The 14,336-nt window shown below is 39.2% G+C and overlaps 1 protein-coding gene across 1 annotated transcript in view; it reads left to right on the top strand.

The window, feature by feature from the left end:
- sos2 (son of sevenless homolog 2 (Drosophila)) overlaps positions 1 to 14,336 on the top strand; it is a 46,370-nt gene continuing 32,034 nt past the window's right edge. The window contains exon 1 of the mRNA XM_084741840.1: positions 1 to 1,087. Coding sequence (XP_084597966.1) covers positions 1,004 to 1,087 — 84 coding nt within the window. The 5' untranslated portion in view covers positions 1 to 1,003. The remainder of the gene's footprint in view (positions 1,088 to 14,336) is intronic.

The raw sequence follows: 14,336 nt of genomic DNA, 5'->3' as shown, positions 1-14,336 counted from the left end.
GACTATTGCTTGAGTGTTTCTACAGAATGACATTCGTATTATTTTTTTAACTCGGGCTCTGAATACTTCTTCCTCCACTGAATATGGGTCTCCAGTATGAAATGAGACAGAAGTCCAGCCTTGTTTTTTTTTCTGTCCAATAAAATGTGAAATTACGCAGCGTGCGTGCCTGACAGCGGCCGCACGGCGCAGAGAGCAGCAGCGGCAGCGGCAGCAGACAGACAGGCAGCAGCGGAGTTGGTACGAACATCTTCGACTTCACAAACCAAACCAAAAACACCTCGACTGCTCTCCAGCTGCTCCGCTCAGAGACATGCCTCGGACCGGTCGCTGTTTTGGGGATTTACGTTGGATTTAGCGCCCGATCGCTGCGGAAAAGATGCCTAAATGTGAAGTAAACAGCGCAGGAGAAAGTGTGCCTTGTTTGGAGCTGAACGGGTCGTGTGCCACAACATAAAACTCGGAGCGCATCAAGGCCAGCAGCAGCCTGTAGCACCAGTTAGCTAGTCGGCTAACGCTAGCCTGCTAACGTTACAGGTGTTAAGGCAGCAAATAACCAAACATAACTTGTAGCTGTAGTTAGCTGGCAACAAGCTGAGCTCCCATGTCGTGACTTAATACTGAACTTAATGTGCCTGTTATAAGCTTTTTAGCGAACGCCAAGTAGCAAGTATAACACTTAGCAACATTGTTGTTAGCCGTTAGCTTTTCAGTTAGCCGCTGTCCCGTGTTTACAGCAGCAGCAGGCTAACCACCAAGCTAACGAGTTAACTTTATAGCTACATGTGCTTATTTTCTTTTTTAGCTCATTTTTTGCCGTTTAAACCGACTCACTTCGGGACCTAGAGTGTGGTTTAGTGTTACTCTTCGTATCTGCAAGCGAGACAGTTTGACTTTTTCCACCGTGCCTGCCCTGGACTGACCCACCCACAAGGACTATCTACCCGGGGCCGATGCTGACAGTTCAGCCCGGATCACGGCAACGCCAGGAGCCGCTACAGCAATGCAGCCCCAGCAGATATACGACTTTTCAAGTGACGAGAACAGTCACAAATGGAGAGGCCTCTTCGTGCAAGCTTTACGAAAGGTAACACTGTGATTACTACACTAACTAATCCTCACAAAGTCCCAAACCGTCTCCAAACTGCCTTTCAAAACACGTAGTCCCATACTGGTGGTGATTCATTGGTGTGGGTATGAAGGTACTGATTTCATCTGCACGTACCAACACAAACTTTTGTCACAAGTTGCCAACTTTGTCTTATCAAAAGCATAAAGTATTTATTATTATTATTAGCATAACAAGCAAATTTTAGTATACTGCTAGCAATACGTTTCCCTCGTTAATCACTTTAATATTAGTGTTTATAGGGATGTCACAATATAAAATATTGTAGGGCTGGGCGATGTGAATTAAATTGAATATCATGATATTTTTGACCAAATTAGAGTATTGATATTTAGCAATATTGCAACAATATTGTAGGGATGTCTATTGGCGCTTTAACAATATATTAAGACAATGGCATTTTTGAAAAATAATCATCACTAATGTAGGTATAATAATAAATGGGTTAAGGCTGTTGTGTATTGGCAAGAATCTAACAGTACAGTACAGTAATTTCTGAAAAAAATGTCATAGTACAAAGGACACACCACAGTATGTATAGAGTTTAAAAAAAGTTTATTTTCTTATGCAATCAGGACAGTCAACATAGATAACATTGTCATGGAGCAGTCAGGGGTTTAAACACAACATATAATGAACCACTGTCACAAATCTTTGCATGTATCACGATCAGGTTGGAAAATTTGTTTTTTAAAAAGTTATATCTACCAGCCACTGACAGATAAACTCAATAGTAAATCAAGATTTTGTGTCTGCAATTTAGCAGCCACTATATTTTACCAGTGTTTGGCTGGTTAGCTGTGCTAATTTCCTATCCTGATTATGATTAGAGCTGCATAATTGATCCAAATATTATCAATATAACGATATGGCCAAGATGCAGTTTTTATGATGAAGGTAAAATGTGTGACAAAAGCATTAAAATTAAATACTGTAGTGCTACAGAGGTGCCCTGGCCTACAAACCTTGCTTTGCTAATGAAAGTAAGCATATCTGTTTGGTAATAGATTTTCAACGAAAATATAAGTTGTGATGCAAAAAATATTTCCAATAATTGTGAATCATATGATTACAAACCTGTCAAAATAATCACAATGTTTTTGTTTGTTTGTTTTGTTTGTGGTTTTATTGCAACTTGGATTTTTGGTATTGTTACATCACTGGTATTTAATGTTTTATTGATCACTAATTATTACAGCAGACATGTCAGTGTTGAAACGGCTGTCTTCATCTTCTTGTTTACTTGTCTACAGTGTGTTTATTTTATAAGTCTCTCACCCAAGTTCCCCATAATGACTTGTTCCCACAATGTTTTTTGAAGAAGTTGACCAGTTTGTACAGTGTCTTGATCTGTTGATAGTGTTTCAAATTTTGAGGGCAAACAGACCATGCTAATAACTTGCAGGGTGCTGCTGATGTGACCTCCCAAGTTAAATACCAGTGAAGCTGTCCTGGGACTGCTGCCTCGTAGCTGGAAGGCGCTGTCAAACATCATTTGACATATGTGTTGCTGCCAGCCTCTTTATTTGTTCCTCATTTGGTCAAACAGCAAAGATGTCTCATCCTTGCAGGGCTGAGACCTTCTGCAGCTGTTTTCTCATGCTTACAAGTCAAGTTTCCCTCCTTTTTCCGAAGAAATGCAACCTCATTCTTATAAATCTAATTGAAACTTTCAGGACAGGAAATATTTTAATTTTAATGTCCTTGGTCAGCAGGACTAACCCGTATCAGTTCCTTTTTGACTGTCCCTCTCTTTCCCTTTTCTTGCATCATCTTGGCTTCTCCCTGTCATCACCAGGTTTATTTTCTGTTTTCTGACCTTCCATGCTTGCCTCAGTTTTTGTGCTCAGACTTGCAAACTCATGACAGTCTGGTTCTGAGTGCTAACTGAAAACACAGAGTTATCACTGCTCTGCTATGTCTCACTGTCAACTTTTCTGCCTCGCTGTTCCATTAGGTTACACGCAAAGCCACACTGTTTAGATACTGGAAGATGCGCAAAGCTCTGCCTGCTGCTTTCCCTTTGAAATGGGTCTGTGTGTAAACCTACAAGGCCCCGACAAGATCCTTTTTATATGTTTATGTGTCCTGATGTGGTCGGAGCTCAAAAGAGTCACTAATGGGTTAAGAGAGGGACACAGGCTGTTGTGGAAAAGCTGTGCTGTGCAAAGCAGAGACAGGACATCTTTTGCTAAATTTTGATATTGTTGGGATACCTTTGTTGAGCTTTGAGTAGCAGTAATACCAAGTGACCTGTAGGAGGTTTGATTTCACCCAAACAACACCCAGTACTTTTGACATGCACTACTTTAAAGGAATAGTTTGTATTATTTGAAGTGGGGTTGTATAAGGTACTTCTCGATAGTCGGTGCGTTTACAGTAGATGATGATGGACACGCTTCTAGTTTGGAGAAGCAGAGAGGGGCATCAGCACAGAAGCTAAGTGATGTACTGCTGTGGACAGAGTCAGCGACAAAAGGTATTTTAGCCATATTTAGTTGCTGGTCTGATTGTATCCATCTGCAGTTGGTCACGCTCAGCCATCCTCACCAAAACTCACAAAGTAGGTTAGTTTAGAATGTAAACATGACACGCATGCCTACATCCATCATGTGTCACCAACCACTTGGCTCAGCTGTAAGGAGCGGTCAACCATTCTCACAAAATTGTGAGCATACTGTCGAGAATTGGGTTTTATATTCGCAATTACTGAATTGATTCATAATCGTTCAAGAGAGAATCGCGATGCATCTAAGAATTGATTAATTCCCCCACCTTTAAGATTAGGTGTACAGTATATTTTGAATATTTTCACTGGTATGGAAACTGCAGGTACATTATTCAAATATCACTCTCTCCTGCTCAACCAGACTCCATTGACAAAATCAGTCATTTTAAGTTGCAGAGCATGGAAGTTGCTGGTCTACAGCTGCTTTGATCTGTTAGTTTGTTTGTATTATTGTGTAACTGACAGTGAATCTGAACTAACTTTTTAAAACACAGAAGTCACACAATCTTGCAAACAAACTAACTAAAATTACTGATTTTGCCACTTATTTATTACAAATAAAATTTGCCTTTTTGGGTGGCTAAAATACATTTTGTTGCTTAGCTTCCCTGTTTGAAGTCCTCTCTGCTTCTCCAAACTGGGGGCGTGTCGACTGCCAGCAACTGTAACCCAACCAGTTCACTGTTGGCATTTATCCATTTATGATGCATCCTTTCCAACTTAAAACTCATTATGACATTAAAGACACATTGAAAAATAAACATTTATCTGTTGACTGATGTTTATTAACTGACTCCTCCACCATTATCAGTTGCTGAACTCAAGACCCAGACTTGTGCTATACTTTTATTGTTTAAAGTCAAAACAGTAGAAACGGCACAACATGGACTTTTTTTTTTTTTTAAAAAAAGGGGTGCTGTTTAAAGTACTGAAATATTTGAATCCTTAAATAGATGAAAGTACTGCAGACCAAGTTTATGCTGAAAGCATGAAAAATGCAAGCCTATACTCCAAAATAGATTTCTCAGTGTGAACTTTTTGTGCTGTGTTTTGATGAAGTTGGTCAACTACCCTCTATCTTTTAAGTGCACATTTTAAACTTAAGCTGTCAGATCAGTTATTGACACACACTATCTGCTCTTCCTTCCCTTTTATAGTGGTTAGGATTTTTTTTTATAAAAACAAAAACATGAAACAAATGAAATCACTCCAGAAAGGTCTAAAACTTTTTATTTGTCTCTTCATTATTACTTTCTTTTAAAACAGTGCATACAGAGGTGACCAGCCATTGAATTAGCCACATAGCACCATCATATCTATAAATAACGCTGCCCTTTTTCTGTCAGTTAGCCGTAGCACAGTAGAGATGGTGTGATGAATCAGGTGAAACTGAGAGAGCAGGTGGTGGGCCGTGGTGCCACGGTTTCATTGTCTCAACTTGTTACACAACTGCCGGAGGGAAAGCCTGTCAGAGATTGACGCAAGAGAGGTTTGTTATGGTTTTGACAGACTGTGACTCGCTGTTTTTCACAGCTGTCCACCGGGGGGTTTCCTTGTCAGAAGGAGCCATGGTGGATGACTCCACCCCTGAGAATGATTTAGATTGTTATTTAAAGGCAGGATTAAAGAAAAACTGTTGATAGACGTACACTCCTCAGAGCAGGAGCAGGGAAGTAACTTTGTGATCAACCAGGGAGGTAGTTCAAGACGTGTCACCTTCAGCTGGGGTTTGATCACTTGCAGAAATTGCGTCATAAATGAGACAGACTTATTTTATAAACAGCCTGTATTTACTGACATAGTAAAGGTGACACAAGTAGATGATTGATAGAAAATGAATCACCAACTATTTTGATAATCCATTACTTGCCTCAGTCATTTCTAAAGCACAAATGCCAAATATTTGCCAATTGCAGATTCTCAAAAATGGATGATATATTTTATTTATATTTTGGACTGTGAGTCTGACAGACACTGCAATTTGAATCACATTGGGTTCAAGGAATTTACCGCTTTAATGGATCATTGATTAATTGAAAAAATAACAGAAATCAGTTGATAGTACACACTGTAATCTCTTAAAAAAGCTTAACTGCACATCTGGAATGATTAGATGCCTGCTAAAGATTTGAAGCACCTGCAACTTGAAAAAAGTTCACACTTTCTTATTGGCTTTTTTGATAATCAGTCAATCATTTTGAGTAATTTCAACTTCTCAAATATGAGTATTTTCTGGTGTCTTTCGTCCTTGGTGACGATACACTGAATATTAGACCTAGAAACTGACCGATGCATCAGCCAATCCCTTAAGAAAAAAGAATCAAATATACATAAAATGCTGCCTATAAAACAAAAAAAACCCAATCTGCATCATATTCTTTCAAAATAAATAGTTTCCATATTGATGCAAATAGGACAACAATATACACAGATACCGATAGAGACCGTTACAGCTATGATAGGCCAATATCGACAGATATATCTGTCTGGGTCGACTGGTTTTGTGGACAAAACAAGACATTTGAGGATGCCACCTTGAATTTTGGGAAACAGTGATCAATGTTTTTCACCATTTTCTGGCAGGACCAAACAACTAATCAATTAACCAAGAAAATGATCAAGAGATTAATCGATAATGGAAAGAATGAGTTTACGGCCCTAATTGTTTCCTGTCATTTCTTAAGTGTTACCTTCCACTGCAAGGCAGAAAATACTCCAAAAAATAATAACCACAAAAGGTTTATATTGTTCACATTGGATAGAAACAGCCTGTCTTTTATAATGACAGCAGACCTTTTCCATGGCAGCCACATTGATATGAAACAGGGTAAACACAGGTGTTACAAGTGATATTAATTTAGATCCCATTCCATTTATTGTAGCAGAGCCTTGACCTGAATGGATTCTTAATTCATTTCATTGGTAACACCTGTGTTTACACAATTATTTCATGTCAAAATGGCTGCTGTGTGAAAAAGGTCTATCTGTGCTAAAAGTAAAAGCATAAAGCTCAGCCTCCCCAGTCATATGTACTTCACACACACATGTGCAGCCATCTGTGTCTCTGTCTGTGTGCTCACTGTGACATTTCACCAGGGAGGAGTCTAATGTTTGTCTCCTAGCTGCGTCTGCGTGTCCCGTCTATTCTTGATCACTGCGGCTCGTGCCCGGTGCTATGCAAGAGCGTCATTTAGCCTCTGACACGCTGGTGTTGATAATAACTGTGCATTCCCCAGGGCTGCTGTTTCACTGGCATCGAGAAATGGGCCCAGAGCTTTTGCCGGCTACAGTTTCATTCCATTGCCATGTTGAGTTAGTGCAGCACGATGTTGCTGAGTTCATGAGGCTTCACTCCATGAGGCGCAGGCCAACGTTTAAAGCTGAGATTTGTCAGGTTACAAGCACGCTTTTGTTTTTGTGAGCGTGTGCTGCCTCTTTTATCTTCTCAACCTGAGTAGTCGGTTAAAATTCTGACAGGGTGACATCACAACAGGCCAAAACTTGCAGCTGAGATCTTTTTTTTCTTATTTTAGTCAGTTGGTTTTGCTGCCATTTTTATCCAGGCTAGACAGAGCTGTTGTCACTTCAGAATCAGACTTATTATAGCCTTTACTCTGAGGTTCTACTCTATGATATCCAATTCAAATATAATAAGCAGATACTACTTGAGAGTTCCCAAAGATCTAGAAAGTATAGAGTGCAGACAATATTTCTAAATATGAAAAAAACAGAAACTTGTTTTACCCTATGTTCGTTTGTCAGTTTATTTTTATCCCCTCATATCTATCTCATCTTTGATAAGTCGTCAAGCTGGAAAAATAAACTTTCACTTCAAGGAGGTGACTGACTGACCTGGTGAACTTGCTGCTACCGAGCTGCTGTGAGCTAACCTGGGAGTATTATACACCTAAGGGTAACGGCATTTGGCACATTGTTGCGTGGTGACTGTAGCGCCATGTATATTCATTAAATCGCAAGATAAATAAATTGTAGATAAAGGAGATTACAAGTTCACTATAGTGTGCAATGTTTTCAAACAAGAACACATAGTTATACTATCTAGTGTAACTTTATATATGCAGCCTGCTACTGCTTATATCCTGCTGCCTACATTTCCCAGTTTTAAGTGTGGAGTTGTAATTAGGGATTTATTTTAGCCAACTGTGTCTTTATTACCAAGTTGACAGTGAAGAGATGATGGGAAATGAGGGGCCAAAAGAAGGAATGATGTAATGTAACAAAAAGTACTGGGCTGGTCTCGAATCAGGGATGATGGCGTTCATGGTCAGTGCATAAACCAGTAGGGAATCATGACAGGCCTATTTTTGTTTTTGAAATTTAATTTTAATTTTATTGTGGTCCAACTCAAGTACTTGTACAATGATCTGCAGGAACAAAGGGAAGGAATAAACGAGGATAAAGTACTGTATATGCAGTATTCACCTCAGAAAGTTATGTAAGATTTGGTATTTTTTGCAGTGTGGCGCCCCCAGTTTCAGAGTACAATAACTTACACAATGCTGTCATAAATATTCATTTCATTAGCTTGATGTCTGTCTTGCAGCCTTTTTTAACCAAAGTTACATAGAGTGAAAACAGGCATACAGGGTGCAGAGTTGGAATGACAGAGACACCATTCACTCTATTACATGTCTGTATAGCATCAAAGTGATAATGAAGCTGTTATTTTAAAGTCGAATAGTTGCATAATGTTGCTTGAATTGAAGTTAAAGTCATGATCTGCAACATTTTCACACAAAAACAATGTATACACTCACCAACATAACCCCTTTCATTCATCACTTATGGCCCACTGCAAACAACTATCTTCCTGGTGTGTTTACGAACAGCTCAGACAAATGTTACTGATTTCTACCTTTAAATAAAAATATTACAGAGTAAGTTACGTAATCTGCATTATGTTGTCAAGACTTCAGGATGAGCGTTGTGTGTTGATTGGACAGGATGTTTCTGCCTCCTAGTAACAGGTTGCACTTCCTGTGCAACAGGCCCGGGCCGTCCACAGAGAGGAGCACAGGCGGAGAATCGGGCTGATTAACACGCGCACGTTCCCCACCCTTCCCAGAATATTGAATCAAGTCTGTGACCACCAGTTTGTCCTCAGACGGGGGTTCAGACTGAGGATGGGTGGACGCAGGCCGGCAGGGGGTCACTGGGTCAGGTCAGACCGGAGTCACAGCGAGGTCACGTGCTGCTGACAGCACGACCACCAGCTATTGTCTTGATGATTTGAATGTGAGGAGGGCTCGCTAAATGTCAGGAGAGTTGTGTGTGTGTGTGTGTGTGTGTGTGTGTGTGTGTGTGTGTGTGTGTGTGTGTGTGTGTGTTTATGTTTATGGTTGTTAGTTTTTATTTCTTTTTGTTTACATGTGTGTTTACATGTCATCTGCAGTATGTCTGCGTGTGTAGTCCATTTTTTGCTGTGTCTGTGTGTTTCTGTTTGTGTGTCTAAAGGATAATCTCTGTTTATGTCTCTTTGTCTTTGTGTGTGTTTTGTATGTCTGCACCATGCATCTTTTGTGTGCATGTGTCTGTGTTTGTGTGTGTGTGTGTGTGCATGCGCGCGCCTGTTGTCTCAGAGTTGATCTCTGCCCTATGGTTCCCCAGACAGTCTGGTTGTAATGGCAGATGATGTCATGGCATGAATCACAAACAGTGACACATGCTCGGGTATAATAACAAGCCCCACCCCCACCTCTCCACCACACACACCAACACACACACGCCACATTACCTGCAACCTGAGCCTGATGCAGCCCCATATACACAGCCAGGAGAATAATCAATTGAATTAGAAATGTTAACCCTGTATTAACACCATCCAACCTCTATTATTACCTCCAACTTTTGTACTCTTTGACCACCAGCACACACAGCAACACCTGATCCATATGTGTGTTACAGTTGCATGTTTTTTTTTCTTACTACAAAAAGCTCAGTGCAAGCTGAGTAACAAGGTGACCTGCATCTTTTCATGGCGCCTATGCATTGAGTTACTGTACAAAATCTGAACCTTTTTTTTTCATATTTTGTGTGCATGTTTCAGCCACTTTGTACATCAACATATTTGTGTCAGTTTCCACGACTAATGCTTTTGATGATGCCTTGCACTTTTTGGAGTAATAAAATCTTCTTTTGAGGTAGCATGTCTGTGGTTCGGAGATTTTGGAGAAATGCTGCGTGTACTTTTCCACTTGAACGATCAGATTTTTTCCCTTCACTTTCAGTTGCAAGCCACACAGTCTGCTCCATTGTTTTCCATCAGATCTCATTATTTCAACATGCTGTGGCAGAGCATGTTACAGTGTTATGTTGAAGACACTGTGTGACTATACAGCATGTAGCTAATGTGCTCATATTGATGCGATATTTGTCGTTTCATGACCTCTGTCTCTACAGTTGTCTTGATGTTATGATGCCCCCAATTTAAAAAAGTGTTTTTTTTAATAAACGTGCTAAAATTGCATGATAATATACATTTAATACCCTGTTTTGTAGGTGGATAGATGGTGCAATGCCATTAACTGTTCTTTAAGTAAATCCTGTGTGTTATCCCTCTGGCAGTTTAGTAAGGTCTTGGATCAAAAAATGACTTCTGCTCTGTGTGTGGTCTACTTGTTGCACTTCTGCTTCAAATAGAGACACGTATATAGGGCTGCAGTTTAATTCTAATTCAGGTAATCAGTTGTAGGACTGTGCGATATCACCAAAGTCTCATACCAATACACAGCATTTTATATAAATATAGCACATTTTCTGTAAATTCAATTATTAAATTTTAATAACAGAAGGCCTATTTCTTAGTACATTTTGAATTATATACTTGCCATAATTTGGTCCTTGTCAAACTTTTTATACCCAAACCACATCCATGTGAGATAAGTAACCCCTCTTTTAGATATGAGCTCCTCATTTTGTCATGCCTGGTTAGAGACCCTGTTCTGTGTCACATTCACTCTCTGTGTTGCCTATACGCAATTTTTTTGCTTGCATCCGGGCTGCACTGACAAACACAAATATTGTGATTTGCAACACAATGAAATAATAATATGAGCATGGTATTAATTTTTTTATCGTTGCACGATATACATTATCATTTTGCACAGTTCTGGTTTGTTGATTCAGGTCAGCATTTTCTTTATAAGATGTCAGAAAATAATAAAAAAAAAAAATATTAAGTCACAATTTCCTAGAGGCCATGTTTGTCATCAGTCAAAAACCTAATTTTACAATGATATAAAACAGAAAAAGCGACAGTTTGATTAGTCATTTTACATAAAATTAATCTGCAACTGTTTTGATAATCTGTTAGCCGTTTGTTATTTTTTGCTTAAAAATAATTTAATCATTTTCTGGTTCTTCCTCCTCCATTGCGAGGATTTGCTGCTCTTCTGTTTTATGTAATTTTAAACTGAGTGTCTTTGGGTTTTGGATTCTTAGTTGGACAAAACAAGACTTTTGAAGAGGTAATTTTTCACTACACGATTGTGAAATGTTTGTTGTGAAAAAAAATTAATTCAGATCAGCAGATTAACAAACTGTTTCAGCACTAGTTTAATAATGCTGCACTACAGGACAGGGTGCAGAACCATTTTTTTAAGGAGAGTTCTGTGTTTAATTTTACTGACAATGGCATTAAGAATTTAATTATATCAAAGCATGTCTGCTCAGTGTGTGGTCTACTTTTTGCCCTGTAGCCAGACATGGATATACTTACGCTGCTGTAAGACATTGTGGATAAAACATTGACCAGTTAGATTTTTTCCTGGTAGTTTGTGTCTGCCTGTGGATCCTGGTTTTCCCTCTCCTGGCTTTGGCTCAGCTCCAGTCTGTGTGTGTAGTATGAGCCTGCTGCTGCTCCTGCTGCTGCCTCCTCCTCGTACACGCACATCAATACCTCACAGTCTGCTGCTATGATCTGCTCTCCCCCGGGGCTTCGCTCTGTGTGGGTAGAGAACAAGGCAGGAGGAGGAGGAGGAGGAGGAGGAGGAGGAGGAGGAGGGGGGAATGGGAGAGTGAGAGTGAGCGAGCGCTGGGACTTCCTGTATGCTAGCCTTCCCCTTCTTAATGGAGCTGACCCATGAAACTGAACACCTTAACATGGCACAGGAGGATGTGCATGAAAGCTTACATATGATCAAGATTCATTTTAATGACTTTGTCTACACGCAGTGGTAGAGTGGGAAATTAATAAACCTGTAACTGAGTATTATTTTCATCATCGATTCATCATGAGAATATTTCTTGATCTATAAGCTGTTGTCTCAATTTTTTTTGTTTTGTCTGGTAAACAGTAAAAAAACCTTAAAATACTAAATGTGCTATTAGGGCCAACTGAGAATATAGGGCTGCAAATAATTCTTTTCATTTATTCTGATTAATCTGCCTATTGTCTTGATAATAGACTAATAATTTTTTTCTTTAAACAGGCAGAAAAAGAGTTAAAAACGCTATTTTCAGGTCACTATATGCAAAAAAAGAAAAGCTGCAATCCTCATATTTGGCATTTTTGCTTGAAAAATGTCAGAAACAATAATTTGATGATCAAAATAGTTGTTGATTATGTTTCTGTCAATCAGCTAATCAATTAATTGACTTCTGGTTTCAGGTAGCTTTACTTTCAACATCTCTGCGTGTTTTAGACCACTGTGAACAAAAATATACTACAATTTGGGATTTTTGTATGTTTTTTGCATCAGCTTGAAGAGGTGCTCTGATGTGACAAGTATTTAATTTGCTTAATTAGACAAAAAATTTATATATCTTTTTTCACTTTACAAGAAATTTTGCCATGGGATGATATATATATACTGAGATATAAAATTACTGCGGGTGTCACGATTCTCCAAATCCATGATTCAATATGACTTTTGATTCATTGGTTCATTGGTTGTATGCTCTGTCAACTGTCATTTACATTTTCAAAGTCTTCTTTAAAAAGCCATCATACCGGCCGGTAAAATATGCCGTGTCGTCTTTGAAGTGCTCTTTTTTCTTTGAACATGTGCTGGATGCTGCATGTGGGCGTGGGCAGAGAGAAAAATAAATAGTGGGAGAATCACAGATTTTTTCTTTCGATTTGATTCTTTAAATTGAAAGCTAATTGAAATTGAGACACCCCAAAAAATGTAATCAGAGCTGAAGCAATGATATAGAACAGAGTAGTAGAAAAACATTACATTTGAGAAGTTTGATTCCATGAATATTTGGTGTTTGTCCTTGATAAGTAACTTAAACTACTAATGGATTATCAAAATTTGTTGTATGAGACATTACTGCTTTTCACCAGAAAAAAAAAAATTGCCATCTATAATGGCCATTTTGACATTTGCATGAAATTCTTCAGTGAATCTGTTGTCTTGGGCATTTTTCAGTAGGTGCGCATTCAAAGACATGAGGTAGGATGTTTTGAATTCACCTGCCACTGCGCCCCTGCAAGGGGAAATGTTGTTTTTTGCCACCATGAGAAACCGCATCTTTCTAGTCTTTGTTGTTTTGAGGGTTTTTCAAATTCAGGAGTTCCCCTGCTATTTTTCCACTCAGTTGCTTTCACTTTGCTTGTGCTTACTTTGCTGTCAGCCGCCAACTATATTAGACCATGTTACATCCATCACCCATTAGGATCAAGTTGCAGTGGTACTGTAAATACACTGAGCTGCAGTCATACCTGCACATGACCGCGCTCTGCTCTCGGTCCTCAGTTTAGATGCCTTCATCAGGCAGGATTCACTGCAAGCTGCTCGTTCATGAGACATCTTAAAGTGTCATTACAAACCAGAGATTCAGTCAGCAAAATTGATTGTTCAGTTATTTCCATAAAAGTGTTTTTTTTACTAACTAATTTATTAACAAAGTAGGTGGGGCTGCAACCCTGCCCCCTAAGGCCACCTGTTATCCTCATACTGTGAGCCTTCACTAACACAATGGTAAGAGTTGCAAACATCCTGATAACTTTTAGTTCAGCATTCTCCGAAAAGGCTAAACAGTACTCGTTGCGGCTAGTTGTTAGCCTGGGTTTGCTACGCCTACTCAAACTGCTAATGTGATCTGTACAGAAGAACCAGAAACACAAAAGGTGGAGTATGGGGAAAAAAAACAAAACAAAAAAACTAAAACAAAAGAGAATGAGTGAATGGAAGCAGCAGTGAAGCGGTTACAATCTTGCACATCTGAGGACGTGATATGCTGCTGCGTGTGCCTCCAGTTTCCGCGACTTGCTGAGAAGGAGCTCATTTTTCATCAGAAACGCTGCCTTCAGGAAAAGTCACGTCACAGTTCTTGGGAAAAGAGAACAACTCAAGTGTCACAGTTAAGGAAGGATGTTTGATGTTGCATCAAATTCTGTAAAAATCTGTTTTGTTTTTACATATGTCTGCATTTGGGCTGGCAAAAATGTACTTTGGCCACCAAATTTTGTGGGTTGGTGGCTCATGGGGGCAGTGTCCATGCAAGTTGACTGTGTATAGAAAACATATAGTGTATAGAAAACCCCAAATATGGCCATATAGTTTAGGTCTTCACAATCATTGAGAGTGCAGTTTGGCCAAGTGCAATATCCAAATTACAGAATCTGCATTTTTTTCTTTTCTTTTTTTTTTTTTTTTGCTAAAGGAAAAATGTGTGACTAAACAGCATTATAATGAAGCAGCGTAGTGCTGCAGAAATGCCCAGGCCTGC

This window comes from Lutjanus erythropterus, chromosome 18, assembly GCF_056507025.1.
Source record: "Lutjanus erythropterus isolate fLutEry1 chromosome 18, fLutEry1.hap2, whole genome shotgun sequence".
NCBI lineage: Eukaryota > Metazoa > Chordata > Actinopteri > Lutjaniformes > Lutjanidae > Lutjanus > Lutjanus erythropterus.
Note: the sequence above shows the minus strand (reverse complement) of the source record. Positions and strands in the feature narration are given on the sequence as shown.